The 16,320-nt window shown below is 32.2% G+C and overlaps 1 protein-coding gene across 1 annotated transcript in view; it reads left to right on the forward strand.

Annotated features, from left to right (window-relative positions):
- LOC117174354 (cytochrome c oxidase assembly protein COX15 homolog) overlaps positions 1 to 12,698 on the forward strand; it is a 177,252-nt gene extending 164,554 nt beyond the window's left edge. Inside the window, exon 6 of the mRNA XM_033363407.1 lies at positions 12,636 to 12,698. Within this exon, the coding sequence (XP_033219298.1) occupies positions 12,636 to 12,683 (48 nt within the window). The 3' untranslated portion in view covers positions 12,684 to 12,698. The remainder of the gene's footprint in view (positions 1 to 12,635) is intronic.
- The last annotated feature ends 3,622 nt before the right edge of the window (positions 12,699 to 16,320 follow it).

Raw genomic sequence — 16,320 nt, forward strand, 5'->3', positions numbered from 1 at the left:
ACAATAGCATATGCTTTTGAATAATAGTGTGTGAGGGACTATCTAGATTCTATAAAGACCCTATTAATAGGTCCTTATTGGGTTGCCTACTGATAACCTGGCCAGCTGAGCGTGACGCTTTCGTTTGCGCCCTCGATAGATTGTCACTTTAGGGCCTCGGTAGAAAATAGGAAGTCTAGGCAGGGTCTCTTACGAACCAAGTTATAATTTCTACCCGGGGGTAAATTTACCCGAGTCGTAATCAATCTACTGACGTTTACTCCACTTCGTTAATTACCTGTCATATCTCATGCCCCTAGTTTTGTTCCACTTTTTACTGAGTGAGGTAATAATATAAAAGTTACAAAACATGACAGTTTAAACATATTTATATTGTTCACAACCCTCTTTTGATGTTTAATAACCTTAATAAATTTCGAAATAATCAACACTTTTCAATATTATTGGGAGACTTTTGTAGCTTTTTTTCCACCGTCTTACCTGGGTTTCAAGCATGTTTAGTAAGGTTCTAAAATAATTATATCTGGATTCTGAATGAAAAAATAAATTCTTCGCTAATTGGGTCCTATTTGGGTTTCAACCTGGTCGGATCAGACTCTGAGAATGGTTCTATATGGGTTCTAAATGGAAGTAGAGATCGTCCACTAAGATAGTAGTACTAATAAAATAGTCAACGATTTCCAATTCCATTTAGAACCCATATAGAACTCTTCTTAGAATCTGACCCAGGTTGAAATTCAGATAGGACCCAATTAGCGACCAACTTCTTGTTTCATTAAGAATCCAGAGATAGCTCTTTTATAACCTTAATAAACCTGTTTAAAACCCTGGTAGGACCCTTTTAATGCACAATTTCTTTTTCAACTAGTAATCCAGATGGAACTCTTCTTAAAGCCTGATTCGACCTGGCTTAAACTCCGATAGGATCCATTTAAAGATAAATTTCTTGTTCCATTCAGAATCCAGGTAGAACCCTAAATATTCCCTATTGCAAAATTCGGAAAAGGCTCCTGGTTTGCCTTGATAGAAACCCATGATCTAACGGGGTTCTATATGGGTTCTAGTGGGTTTAAAGCAGTTTTACATGCATTTTCTGTAGGTTGTATCTGGCCCGAAGAAGGGCTGTACAGTATTTTATATGAGACAAAAAAATGGACACCGTGAATGATTTTCAATAGATTCTAAATGAATCTTCTCCGGTTGTAAGTTGATTTTAAATGTTTTATGTGCGTATAATGTGCATATATTAATTATAAGTTCATGATACGTGAATTTTGAAAGTAAGTGCTCATCTAAGCAGCTGGTATATAATAAGTAAATGATTTTGAACAGGATATTGTTTATATCAAATGAATAAAGCTCACAAAATTCCTTATCATTTTTTTGCAAAATAAACGTGATTTATTTTTTAAAGCGTATCTTTTAACAACACAATTTTTTACCTAAAAACCGATTCTATAACGTTAAAAAATAAAAATACTGTTTTTCTCTTTTTATTTTTCTTGAAAGAATATGTTTATTAAGAACTTTGCACAAAGACTCTAACCTTTAAAACTCAAAAATCCCATTTTACTAAAGAAATATTCAAATTCAGGATTATTTGCATTTGTATAAAATTAAACATTTTTTGCTTTCTAGAGACACTTCTCTTTCAAAAAAAAATTGTTGTACAGAAAGAAAACATATTTAATTAATAAATAATTAATTAAATTAATAATAATTAAATATTTAATCAGATTAAATAATTTCAAACTAATCGTCTAGCGATTTCTCTATCTCCTCTTCCTCCGCTTCCACTTCATTCGAATTTGAGAGGTATGACTTAAAAATTGTAATTATGTATGATATTAGAAGTTGTTAGGAGTCTAAAAGAAATACACAAAGATATTCCTGTCGTTTTTACGGCAATCAAACTTTTTCGCTATAATTCGAAAAAAATGCAATAGATACTTAAATCCAAATAGTCTTAAATTTGAAATTGTAAGCCTGTTAAATTGAAGAATTCAATTTCAAATATTTTCAGATTTAAAGGATTGTGGCATTAGAAGCTTGAATTCCAAAAAGAAAGTTTAAAACTACAGAATTTCAAAATCGAAACATTCACAATTGAACAATTAATTTCCTGGCGGACTGTACGAACCGAAAGGAGCCTCTACAAAGTACCCTTAAAGACCCCACTGAGTCCCCCTTCGGTTTCTTGTTAAAAAACTCAACAAAAAACAGCAAGATCCACTTTTAAATTGTTGTCATTAACTTCTGCTGAAGGTGACTTCAAGCGCATCTATAATATCTCAAGTAGTATGTTGCGCGCAAAGTTTAAAAATAAAATTCAAAATTGGCAAATAAATGTAAATAAATATATGTAATAATTCATATGTCTAATTTCATACAAGTTGAATAACTTCTCCGATAAGAATAATATGAAAACTGAGAATTTAAACAAATCCCTTACCTTTAGTCCTGACATCTAGTCTCGTAATCTCAAGGACTCTGCTTGACTATTCTCACTTGCATCGCAACGTTGTTGTCTGAGGTTCTCACTATATGGCGCTATCATCCAGACAAAATTCTTAAAGTTACCGACGGAACACTTATTAACTGCTACTAAAAGAAGATGCACTTGCAGCCGCCTTCGGCCTATATCAATAACCGGTATTTTATTATTTTAAGTTTTTAACACTACAAGAAAAAGTATTGCGATTAATCCGTGAGTTTCTAATACGAATTTTAACGGGAAATCGGAATTTCAACTATTTAAAAGTTTATCTTGCTGTTTTTTTAGTTTTTTGAGAAGGAACCGTAGGGGGATTCAGTGTGGTCTTTAAGGGTACTTTGCAGAGGCTCTTTTTGGTTCCTTCGGTCTGCCAGGGCAATTTGAAATTTCGTTAATAACTGGACACTGATTAAATAAGTAAAAATTGGTAAGTTATTAAAATATATAAATGAACGTGTATATTCTAAAATTTGCATACGTTATCTTCTGCTCTTTCAAGCTTAACCAGGTTCTCGTCCAAATTTTCCTCTTCGTATGCTCCATTGTTATCGTCTTGTATAGGAGAACAAGTTTTATCGCTGAAGGCATAATTTCCCGTGTCTTCGCCACTCAACAGATCTTTATCATCAGCCGCGTGATCTGTCTTACTTTCCTTCTCCTTTTTCTTTTCCTCTAATTTCCTCTCAACAATATTCTCGGATCGATTCAAATGTTCTGATTTGCTTATATTTTTACTTTTATCATTATCTTTTCCCTTCTCATTTTCCTTTCCATCCTTTTTAGCAACAACAGAAGGATCTGAATCTTCCACGGAAGAGATCAGCTTTTTTGAGTTCGGTATATTTTCAGTTTTATCTTTCTTTTTCAGTCTTTTTGGTCTTAAAGGGCGTCTGAGTTCGACATTTTATTGCTAAAATCTGGTCTTAACCGAGCTAAATTCAAGTATTGATTTTTTTCGTGTATTTTTTTCTGAACCATCCAAAACTCATATATCCCTGGAAAAAATGACGTTACGAATATGAATACAGACGACCATTCAACTAAATTTAAAAACTACGAAATTATCAGGAAAACTTACTTTTTAAAGCCAACAATTTTGTTGTATCGAGGCCAAGTCTAGCTGGCATATTTTTATGCTTGTTAGCATTGCTTACTATCCCCATGACAGAACTTTGGCGTAAAACATATCAGTGAAAATGATAACTGACATTTTTGTTACGAAAGATAATGGTTTTATTGAAATAAATCGAGAATAATCGTATAGAGCCTTATCAATCCAAATGCCCTCTCCGCAATGAATCTGTTTTGGATCTGTGGTATCTATACCAATCGGCATTTCCTCCCCACTCGAGTGGGGAGGAAAGATAATGGTTTTATTGAAATAAATCGAGAATAATCGTATAGGGCCTTATCAATCCAAATGCCCTCTCCGCAATGAATCTGTTTTGGATCTGTGGTATCTATACCAATCGGCATTTCCTCCCCACTTCGAGTTCAAATCCTCCCGTTCCTTCTCAGTTACTTTATCCATTGTATCCGCGAATAAAAAACTATATATTTATACATATTTTTTTTGGAAAGAAAATAAGGGAAATAACCAACATAATAAATAGAGATCATACTTTCTAGTCTGTCAGTCCATATTTATTGCTTTTTTTATATTCCGTGTTTAAAGCGTGAATAGCTCTATTCTTTGTCTCTAATTTAATTATTCGTTGCTTTAAAGCAATCTCGCTTTCTGTAATCTTCGGAATTTTGGGCCCAACTTCATTAATTAAACAGTCCAGTTTGCGTTTAGGCGCAACAGATTCGCGAGACTTCTGAAAGATTCATATAGTTTACTTTATGCAAGATTCAAAAGTGTAAATGTGCTTTAGTGTGCTCTTTTAACGAAATTGAAAAACAGAATTTTATCTAAAAAGTTATGCGTATATGAATTTTGTACATTGTTTTTTAAAAAAACCAGAATATTTTTCTTTAAACTCTATAACTTTCGGCATGAGACATTCATTATTTTCTCATTGATTCTAATATCGCTCATCATCTTCTTTTAAAACCCACCGGAAGTTTGAAAAATGGTTTAAAATTAACAAAATGACAGCGGTTTTTCTGAAAAAATTAAAAACTATTTTCTCAAAAAAATAACTTTAAATTTGTCGTCAATATTTTTTTGAACTTGTACTTTCACAATGAAGATATCTTATAAGATTGATGCCTGCTTAATAACTTTTGTAGCCAGGAGAATTCTTTTATGTTACAATAGAATTTTCTACATTTTCTGGGTAACAATGATAGATACGAAAATATGTCAAGATAAAAGTTTGCACTTCTGAAAAAGTTCTATGAAGAACGCATCTTGCTCTTTTGTAATATTTTTTATAGTTTACAAAAAAAATGCAAAAACTACATTTTTAGCAAAAAAAAATTATCCCGTCCGCAAAAATAGTTAAGCCCGTATAATGCTGCTTAGGTGTCTTTCTTTTATTAGTAGAAACTTGAAAAAAATGTTTAGAAAAATAAAAATGCTAGGGTTTTTAAGAAAATCTTTTTAATTATTCTCCTCAAATTTTGAAAATATGAAAAAAGTATAATTTCCTCTAAAAAACAACATATTTCGCCCTCGAGAGATTCTGCGATTTTAAGTTGAGGGCCCTGCCTGGTTTCAAATGGATTCGGTCAGCGATGATTGTTATTTGTACGTCATTCTCCAAAAAACTGACGTTGGTTACAGTTTACTTGTAACCACTATTAATAAGATCGCCGATGGTTATAAATACATATCAAAGACTTGGATGTAACACGTACTTAAAAACAATTGTTTCTTTAAAATGAGATAGTTTTGAACCAATTTATTTCTATATGACGAGGGGACGATCACTCCAATATTCCTGATGCATTCACTAACTGTTCTCATGCACGTATTGTTTCAATATTCCTAGATATTCTCGGTATTTTTGATATACTTTATAATCTCAAATATTTTTGATATTCCAAAATATCCCTAAATATTCACAAATATTCTGAAATATTCCTCAATTTCCCTTTGCGCTCTACAAGTTTTTAATGATTCCAAATTATTTAAAAAAATTTAAAGGAATTTAAAAGAGTTTATGTATTATTGTGTAATTAAAAAATATTTTCATGTTTAAAAGAATTTTAATGAATTCTAAAAGAAATTAGAAGAATTGAAAAAAGTACAAGAATTTTCAAGAGATTTCAAAGACTTTGAAATACTTTTTATGAGTTCAAGAGATTTTTAGTGGTTTTAAGTGATTTTGTGTCATTTCGATGAATTTAATATGGTTTAAAAAGTGAGGAAAGGAATTTAAAAGCTTACAAAGAATTTTTGTGGACATTATTTCATGAAATGAACAGAGGTGGATAGTGTCTAATAATAATGTATTTAGTGATATAGAAAAGAATTACATAATGTGGAAAAGAGGCAATTACAGTCCAAAAACCTTATCCGGATGCGCGCAATGGCAGCATTACCAATCAACTGAACTTCGAACGTTCTGAAGCTCGGGTATATCTCCATAACTGACCTGACAAATAAAATATTGCATGAATACACAAGTTAAGATAAGAATCATAAATTTCTACTACCGATTTATGATAGTTCCTTGTCAGACAGCATCCTGTTAACTGCACTCTCTGTTAGAAGACCCTTTAAATTACTTTATAGCCTATTAGACTTACGCAGAGGAAAAATTTGGTAGACCTTCTAAACTGAAATGAAATATCTTTCTTAAACTTAAGACCTAATTCATCTCGAAAATACTCGAATTAAGGTTTTGACAACGCCTTTGTAAAAATATCAGCTATTTGCTCTTCGCTTTTAACATACAATACATCAATTTCGCCTTTACAATACAAATTACGCAGAAAATGATACTCACATCAATATGCTTACTTTTTTGATGGAATTCAGGATTCTTAATCAATTTAATAGCGCTAGCATTGACGACATATAATACATAATTAATATCAAAAACTTTACAATCATCAAATAATTTTCGAAGCCATTTCAACTCTTTCACTCCTGAAGCGAAATCTCGGGCACATACAAAACATCATGCATTGTCGCAACTAATTTTGCCCCGTTTACAAAAGGTTCAATGTATATGTTACCTTTACCTAGCGCAGCCAAGAAGCTTCCATCAGCGATTTCTACCTGCACCTTTTTGCTATAAGAGGAAATTGAGTTACGCTATCTTCTTTAAAACCTCTTATTTCACATCGTTCACAGACATAAAAACCTGTGTGACCCTTTGTCCCTTTTATGAAAGCTCTCGCTGGAGTATCACAAATAAAGCAGAGTATACGAACATTAAATCGTTGTTCCCTAATTGTAACGCCATTCGCTTGTAATCGATTGACTTATGTTATGAAGTCTCGAAAGTAATTATCGAGACTAGTGGGTTTGGAATTGCCAAAATGAATGAAAATTGCGAATGGCTTGTAAATATAGTACATGGCTGGTAATGCACCTTTCCTGACATCACCCAGAAACCTTTTTGCCAGATTTAGATAATGAAATACCATCGACGTTAAATTGAAGAAATATAGTTGATTTCTTGTGCACATTGGGATCGATGAATTCTTGAAATCTCTTCTCAATTCCGAAGTACACATATTTTCCAACCGAACTACCGGAATCTAGCATTTCTTTAATTTCGTATTCTGTTGATGATGTTCACAAAAACGTTTTAGCTGACTGAGGTAGTTGAGGCAGAAGTCTTCATCTTAACATTTTTAGCATTCCATCAAGAGTTTTCTGCTCCATTCCTTTAGTTACAGCTAAAACACGTAGCTCTTTGATTTCATTGGGTTCATCCTCTTCTAACCCTGCTATATCATCAATAAATTCTGCTTCTGAATCTGTTACATCCAAATTTTGTTCTTCTGAATTCGATGAATCAGAATTTGGTTCTACTGAATCTAAAGATCTGGTATTCTCCACTGAATCCTCATGCTATAGAAGTTCGTCATCTTCCTGTCTCTGACCATCATTCTGTGGATCACTTATATCATTCAACATTGGACCTTCTATTTCAGCTGGCCCTCCATTTTCCTCTTCATCATCAACATCATCACATACAATTTTTTCAAACATATTGTAGAACAAGTATAAAAAAACTTTTATATTGAAAAAAAATTCTAACTAATATTACTTGTTTATGTTCGATTCATCTTGTAATCTAATAATTCTATCTTTTTAATTTTCTCAAGAAGTATTGGGACAATATTGAAATTAGATATTTTTTATCACACTAGCACTATTCTTTTTATTATTAGAAATGTGGCGATATTTTCAAGTAACATCAAGAGACTAAATTTGGGGTTAGAATTTGAATCAAACATCCTCAAACATCCTTGTTAATACTAGAAATCTATAATTTCCAATATGATTAATTACTTGCATTGAAATTCAAAACAATAAATAAATATTAAATCTGTATTAATCTTCTAAATTAAATTAAATTTTGAGGTCAAGTTTTATTGCACCATAGATAGTGAATATGATTTACTTACTGTAATTTGCAGCTCGTACGTAGTGTATATTGAATAAGGCTCGGTACTTCTGGACAGGTGGTTTACTTACAGCTCTCGGCATTGTTGCAAATAATAATTATTGCATAATAGAGCACTGATGACAATACACGATATTTTGACACTTCATCACAAAAACACAACACATTCGTAAATACATAAATATATGTGTATAAGGTGATTGCACCAAAGTGACAATAGGTGGCGGTGCAATACATACCCTGATCTGGGTCCGAACAGGGCCGTGAGAATTAGCCCTATCTAGCCCTGAACAGGTTACACCGACCGAGAGCCGATAGGTAACCAGGAAAATGTATGGCGATTTCCACACAGACCTATGTGATTTTGTTAATTTATTTCATTTATTTCAAGGAATGTTTGCAGTGAGACGCAAGATTCAGAGGTTATATTTGTGGAGGGAAACGAGAACCGTAAAACGTAAAGTCCCATATACGCGTAATGTACATCATGTAAGAAACTCGGCACGTAAAAAAACTAGGCATCGCAGCGTTGATGTTGTTTTTTTTTTAGTTTTTAAAGAAGGAACTGAAGGGGGACTCAGTAGGGTATTTAAGGGTACTTTGTAGAGGGTCCTTTCGGTTCCTTCGGTGTGCCAGGGAAGTCTAAAATCGAGCAAAAAAATCTGTAGAATACACATGTTGCACACAAAAAAGAGGACGAAGGTATTTATATATATTTAAGAAAAAATCAGCAATAAAGAGGGTAACTACCGCTAAACTATTTTTAGACAAAAAATCATAAAAATAATTAAAAAGCATACATAGTTTATAGAAAAAAATAATATGTTCAGGTCAAATGTACAATATTCTCAATTCTTGACAGTATATCGAAGATGTATTCTTCGCACTTTGAACAATAATGATATTCGTTAAAATAGTATTTAAAACATAATGATTTCTTAAATAACAAATCTCGAATTACAGCGTTATTCTTATAACCTAATATTTCACAACGTGTTTTTAAGGAATAACCGAAGCTAAAGTCCAACGGATTTTCGAATTTACCTATTTTATCGGCAATATCTCCGCTTTTATATCATGCATATTTTAAAAGATTAGTATATCTTGGCGAGGTTAACTGATTATGCACCAAAGACTAAAGCTTAATAATATTATTCCTGATATGTACATCAAAATAAGAGAATGGGAAAAGTGACGCACATAATTTTTCTAAACTCTAAACTCAAATACATAGTCTAAAGGTTGAATTTTTACTGTTGTTCCTGTTGGAATAATATTAAAATTTAGATTCCAAATCACCGTGTTTTGTCGCAAGATAAAATTAATCACAAAATTTATAATAATAGAATACCTGAGAACGAATAATTAGTCCTGCCTGTAAAAATACGAAGTAACAATGATAATATTCAATATGATAAAATTTTTAATTTTAAAATTATTTCAACAGGAACGACATGCAAGATTCAATATTCGTTGTCAGCTATTATATTCTTGCACATTCCGAGATACATTTTATCCTGCGAAAAAGGTGATTTATTTACAACAGATCGCATACCTTAAAATTAAAAAAACTTGGAAAATAATGCGCACAAGATTTGATCACAAGGGTTAATAATGTGGAACCATTTAGGGGTTGTTACCTTCTTCGATCCTCTCTTTTGATTAAAAGTACATTAATGCCTTAATCCTCTTTTTCGTGTGCAACATGTATTTTCTTTGGATTTTATAGCTCGAGTATAGATATATTTTGCAATTTTATGCATAGTTAGGGGGTGGTTTACCCACACGTAATTTTTTTATTCATGTTGAAAGCACTTTATTTTACTTCTTGCGGTATAAAACTTATTTCTAATTATATTTGTGTATGAACAGTATGTTTTATCATAGAAACTAAATAAAAAGTAATAAGGGGTAGCTCCACCGTTAATAAAAAATTTTTTTTTGGCGAAATACGTCAACTTTATTTTTGTCTCAAGTGCAAAATATATTTTTTTCAAATTTTATTCTTTGAATTTAAACATTTTTATCAGAACTTTAAATATATGTAGGGGTAATTTACCCCTTTCAATTTTTTTCTTTTTGAAATTGAAAGTTTTGAAATTGACAGTTTTGTAATTATACTGGTGTGCAGTACCGTACTAGTACCGCAAGACAGTACTGCGGAAAGTTACAAGCCAATACTAGGACCCTGGCAATCTTTACTGGGCCAGTTGTGCCAGCCCGAGACTAGACTGCCTAATCTGCGCCAGATTAGAGCGTAGGAGGTCTAATCTGGTGCTGACCAACGCCAGAAGATTCTTCCTTTAGGGTATCATGAATATTACTGACGGATGTAATTATTTCCACATTTGTAACGTTACATTTTTCCGATTTTTGCCCACGAACTAAGTTAAAAGTCCACCTCATAATACACCATGTATACTCATGTGACTTGTTTTTACTTCAAAACTTTGTTTTATAAATTTTAATTAGAAAACATGCAAGTGGAAACGAAGATTAGCATATAAAGTTGATAAAAATAGAAGGACCTCAAAATACGTATTGTAAAAGTCTGATTCAATACTGGTTGCTAGCATAAAAAATCGTTATATGGGTTTTTGGGGGCATTACAAAAACATTACGTGAGGTTATAATAGGCCGAATCTTACATGATCGATCATTTCAACTTCGGTTTCAACTTGTCCGATTGTATTTTTTCCGGAACTGTAGATTTTAACTGTTGTTATTGTCGTAATAATATATTGCACTTCGATTGCGCAAGGTTTTCTTCTTAGAAAAACTGCAGAAAACACTTTTTCATAACAATATTTTATTAAAAACAGTCAAAGAAGTTGTACTATCTTTTCGTTACCATTAAGAATTAGGATAACTTCATTTTGTATGAAATTTATTAAACACGTAGAAATGTAAAAAGAAATAAATTTTTTTTTAAATTTCTTGCTTTGAAAGTTATAGGAACCTAAATTACATTACGAACTACAATACAAAATACTGGAACTTTAAATTCGTAAAAAATGTTTCCAACAATAATAGGTTATTAATTCCTTTGGATAACTTAGCTAAATGAAGTTAGCCATCGATATATCAGTCATTATATACATTAACCATAGAAGTAACGACTTTCTGCTTATCAAATATATCTTCCTGGAATAACACAGAAAAAACGGAAGTTTCCATTGGAACACATTTTTGGTTCCAAAGGAGCCGCAACAAAAATGAACCCTACTTGCTGAAAAGCAACCCAAAACGATAAATGAGCCCTAAATAATATCACACTTGGGGTTCAAAAGGATCTCAAATGTAATTGAGCCTATTCCTAAAGAACCTATTTTTCGCTTTGCCCACTTCGGCATTATGATTAATTAATAACACAATATTTACCTTAAATCACACATGTAATCGAACTCTGGTGGACATAAATTAACGAAAATAATTAAATTACAAAATATAGCCTAATTAAAATAGATATAATGACTTGGTAAATATCATTTGCAGGTTATGTAGAAAACTTATAAATATAAAGGCTTATTCATGTCAGTGCTCACAATCTTGGCAACTTTTTGAACTGCGCTTGCGTCGCACCGGCAAAACAATTGATTGCTGTTGGCGCGCTGATTTTGAATACTGTCGATATTCAAATGTGATACTTATAATAAATAATGATTATAAAATGCATTCAAAGTTATTTCTTAATCCTAAAATAAGATTTTGAAGTGACAGATAAAAATTTAATCCGGTTTTAATTAAAAAGACGTTATGAATTCCGAGTTCCGAGAAAGAAATAATTTTTTTTAGCACAATGATTAATCTTGTCTCTGTCGATTTTCTAATTTTTATTGTTTTCTTTCACAACAATTTGACCTAAAATAAATTCAATAAAGTTACTAAAAATAAATTGAAAATTTTGTGTTTTTCTAAAGCCAAAATAAAAAACGTTTTTTGGAATAAGTTCACAATATTTTTTCATCTCACTCAAAAATTCTATTTTAGGAATAATAAATCACTTTTGAAGAATTTCCTATTCATTATTTATTATAAATTTAATATTTGAATATTTATATAATTTTAAATGCGTGCGCTTAAGGGGTTACATACAGTTAGAATTTTCAAAAAATCGATTTTTTTAAATTTTATTTTCTTAATGTACATATATTCAAGAATACACACAGAAAATTTCATATCGTTTGGGTGAATATTTTCGAAGTTACACGCAAACTTGAAAAGGCGTTTCAGAGTGCTTGAAAGTACAAGGCCGGAGCGGCAGCGCTTACCTAGAACGCTGTATCTTATATGCACCCGCCTATTGTAAATATTCCCTTCTAATGTATTTAGATGCGTAAAGTAACAGTGTGTTATTGTTTTTTTTATACCTGAAAGGTAAATTTTTATTTTTCTCTCGGCGGAAAAGGCAAACTTACTGGAAAGATTATCGATAAGCTAACAGTTTATTATAGCTTAGCAATAAGGAGACATTGTGATTCCGTTAAAAAAATGTATTTTTTTGAGAAACCGCCATTTTGTCAAAAAAATTATTTTGCTTATTCCTTCGACTAATTACTAGATTTAACATTACTTTAACGTAATCTCTTTGGTTTTTTTAATTTCAGATGATCCAGTTCAGAGATATAGTGGTCACCGCAAAACGCCTTTCTTGAGTGGAGCTCCCGGAGATTCTGGAAAATTCGCTTTTTTCGGCCTTCTAACTGTATATAACCCCTTAAAGCAACAAATGAATTTCTTTCTTTATTTCAAGAAAATACGCTAAGTATATTTTCAACTACCCTGAGTATAACGAACAGTATGCGCAATGAAATCCTAAGTCATATGTTTGCTGTTATGGAGAGATGTGCAATTACATATGTTACATTTTAAAAGTATAAATATATTGTTATGAGTGACGTAGGGTTGTTGCAAAAACGAATGCAAGAATGAATGTTTCTGAAGCCTCTCTATTTTTATTTAATTTAAAACAACTAAAGGTCATTGTAATATTTAAAAATGATAATAACGGCTAATTGACTGAACTGATCTTAATAGTGCTTGGTGAAGACTATGCTTCTAAAAGATTCACTTAATAATAATTAATTACAAAAGTTTATTAATTGTATTCAAAGATTTTTGAATTCAAATTATGTGGATAATTTTTAACATTTTTCATAACTTTTAAGAGTAGGTTAAAATGGGTTAGATAAGTAATAAATTTTCACTGATAATCAATAAAATTGCATTACATTTCCAATTACAGATTTTAAATCATGGTAAATTAAAGATGGTGTAGACTTGAGCCAATTTTGTATTAGAAATTCTAAAATAAGTGAATCTGAACAAGTTAGAAAAAAAAAATATTAATATCATTTGTGTTTGTTTTACCGACATATTCTGTAAATTGCTAATTTACTAGCCCGACTTTGCAAGCGGTTGGCTTGTGAATGGGCCTTGATGCTGTTGATGCTGTTCTTTTCAAGTGCGCTCCAAACGAACCCATTTGAGTCTCGACAGGTATCTATTGGAGCCGCAACATGAGTGAACCCCTAGTTTTTTCTGTGAAAGATGATTGCTGAGAGATTGTTCTGAGGAAAGTGGTAGCTGTGAATTTCACCTTATTCTTCTGCCTTTGATCTTCTATGTCTTCTCAGAGACTGTAATATGTATATTATCATTCATAAAGATACAATAATAAAGATTTTCTTTGAAGAAAAGAAATTATCTCCCTTCGTTCTTCTTCAAGTTCAACTTTAGTTTGTTTCAAATGTCTAGAAACATAGCACATACCGCATGAATTTGGTCCCAATTTTACTAACTGAAGTTTTGCACACTGTTTAAGAGCGGTAACGGATCTAATTTTCGAAAGGTTAAAACTTCTTAATTATTGCAATTAATATATGCATATTTAGACAAAGGTTTTATTTTTTTTCAAGTAAACAAATGAAAAGATATTAACGCACGATGAGTCATTTTGTAGATATTTGTAAGACCTGTATTTTTTAACTAAACTCTTTTCTGTGACACATAGGCTAGTTGAAATAAACAAAAAACCTGTTTTTGTCATCTTTGAGGATTGTTTACAAACATGCTTTCGAAATCTTGGTCGCAAACATATAGGCTTTCATTCTACATATTAGTACTTCAAGGATCCATAGTCAAATTTCAGGTAGCATTTTATACCTCAAATTTCATAGGGCGCCTGGACTATATAGCGATATGCTGCGTCCTCGTTATATCGAATCTTGTTATATCGAGACTCGAATGTACTCTTATTGTGTGTGTGTATGTCTGTGAATATATACATACACGTGGTATATAAAAAAATCAGTTTAAAAAGATACGTACCTCCAAGAAGTCCTATTACTGCCGGGCACAGAACCGTTCTGCATTTTATTTTCACTTCACGATGACGCTCTTTTTGAAAATTAGCTAGTATTTTCTTCAAATTTGCGCTTTTAATAGATGTAAGAGGGACGGTTTCTAACGAAGAGTGTTTGTTTTCCGGGTTCCCTATTGATAGAGAACTCAGAGTATTCTCAAGCGAAATAGCCTGGCCGGTTTGAGACTATCTGCAGGTTCGATTTGAATGATTCATTCGCAAAGATGGTTGGAGAGATTTGGGTGCTTTTCAAGGTTCTTTTAGAGGTCCTTTTAAGAGTGATACGACGGTCATATAATGGTTCTTTTGTATTCGTTATGTATCGGGCGGGCAGAATTATTTACAGCAGTTGGCCGTCGCTAACCAGACTCTCCCTTTTTTAATTTTTCTTCAAATTATTAAAACTTTTTTTTAATTGATGAATTTTCTCATTATATTTATTTATAATTGTAACTTATATACTAATATACAATTTTCTAGTTGAATTGTTTTAGGCTGTTAACTATGAAATTAAAAAAATCTATTTCTAAATTTTAATCCGAAATCTTAACAAAGACCCTTCGTAGGGTTGAGACAGTGCTTTTTGTATTTAACAAAAAGTGTAATTCGGCTTTTGAGACATTTTACAGAGTGTATTTTATCGTCAGGAAAGGAAACTCTGGCAGACCGAAAGAACCGAAAGGAGCCTCTACAATGTACCCTTAAAGACCCCACTAAGTCCCCTTTCAGTTCCTTCTTTAAAAACTCCAAAGAACAGCAATATCAACTTTTAAATTGTTGAAATTCAGATTCTACGTTAAAATTTGCATTAGAAACTCACGGAGTAATCGCAATACTTTTTCTTGCAGCGTAAAAAAAAAAAAAAAAAAAATACCTGACATTTACATGGGCCGAAGACGCCATCAAGTGTATCTTCTTTTAGTAGCAGTTCATAAGCGTTCCCCCGGTAACTTTAAGAATTTTGTCTGGATGCTAGCGCCATGCAGTGGAAACCTCAGACAACAACTTTGCGATGCAAGTGAGAGCAAATTTTATTTTTAAACTTCGCGCGCAACATACTACTTGAGCTATTATGGATGCGCTTGAAGTCACCTTCAGCAGAAGTTAATGACATTTTTCAAAATTTTTAACGCTGCTAAAAAAAGTATTGCGATTATTCCTTGAGTTTCTAACAAAAAATTTAACGAAGAATCCGAATTTCAACAGTTTAGAAGTTGATTTTGGTGTTTTTTTTTAGTTTTTTAAAAAGGAACCGAATGGGGACACGGGATTATTCGATATCGCGAACAATGAACACGTGCGTTTTTCACAATTTTTACTGGCGTGTAAATACGTAATAATGGCGTCACCGGCAGTGTACACTTGGTTCAGCTAGACAGTCGGACCACAAATATGTACTCGTACACAAGGAAAGTTGTATGGTCACGTGAAAAGATTATGAGGTCAGAAGGGGAGAAGTCGACTATGCATGCAACAGCAGTCATGTGACTCCGACCTCCTTCTATTTCCACACGGAGATACAGCTAACTTGTGTGCGAGTCCATCTCGTTTCCGATTTGGCATCAGTGAGTCGGTCTGTGTGGAGAGTATATGTTAAAAACAATCGATGAAATATTTTTAAACTTTTCTGCTATCCAAAAGATGCAGTACAGTCAAGAAAATTTTGCATTTAATAATTTTTTTCATGTATGATCATCAGTGTATAATAAATCACGTAGGTAATATGTATAATATTTTTATATACGAGGTGTGTTCAAAAAGTAAGGTGACTTTTCAATTTTCGCGGTCTACGTACATTCAAGTTTAAAATTTTTTGTTTTGATGTGTTGCTACACTCGTCACTATCGTATGTTCACAGTTTTGACTATGGGGCATTATTCCTCAACTGCCCCAACTCAAAAAGTCATGTTTCTCGATTGTCTCTAAAT

The sequence above is a fragment of the Belonocnema kinseyi genome, chromosome 6, assembly GCF_010883055.1.
Source record: "Belonocnema kinseyi isolate 2016_QV_RU_SX_M_011 chromosome 6, B_treatae_v1, whole genome shotgun sequence".
Classification (NCBI taxonomy): Eukaryota; Metazoa; Arthropoda; class Insecta; order Hymenoptera; family Cynipidae; genus Belonocnema; species Belonocnema kinseyi.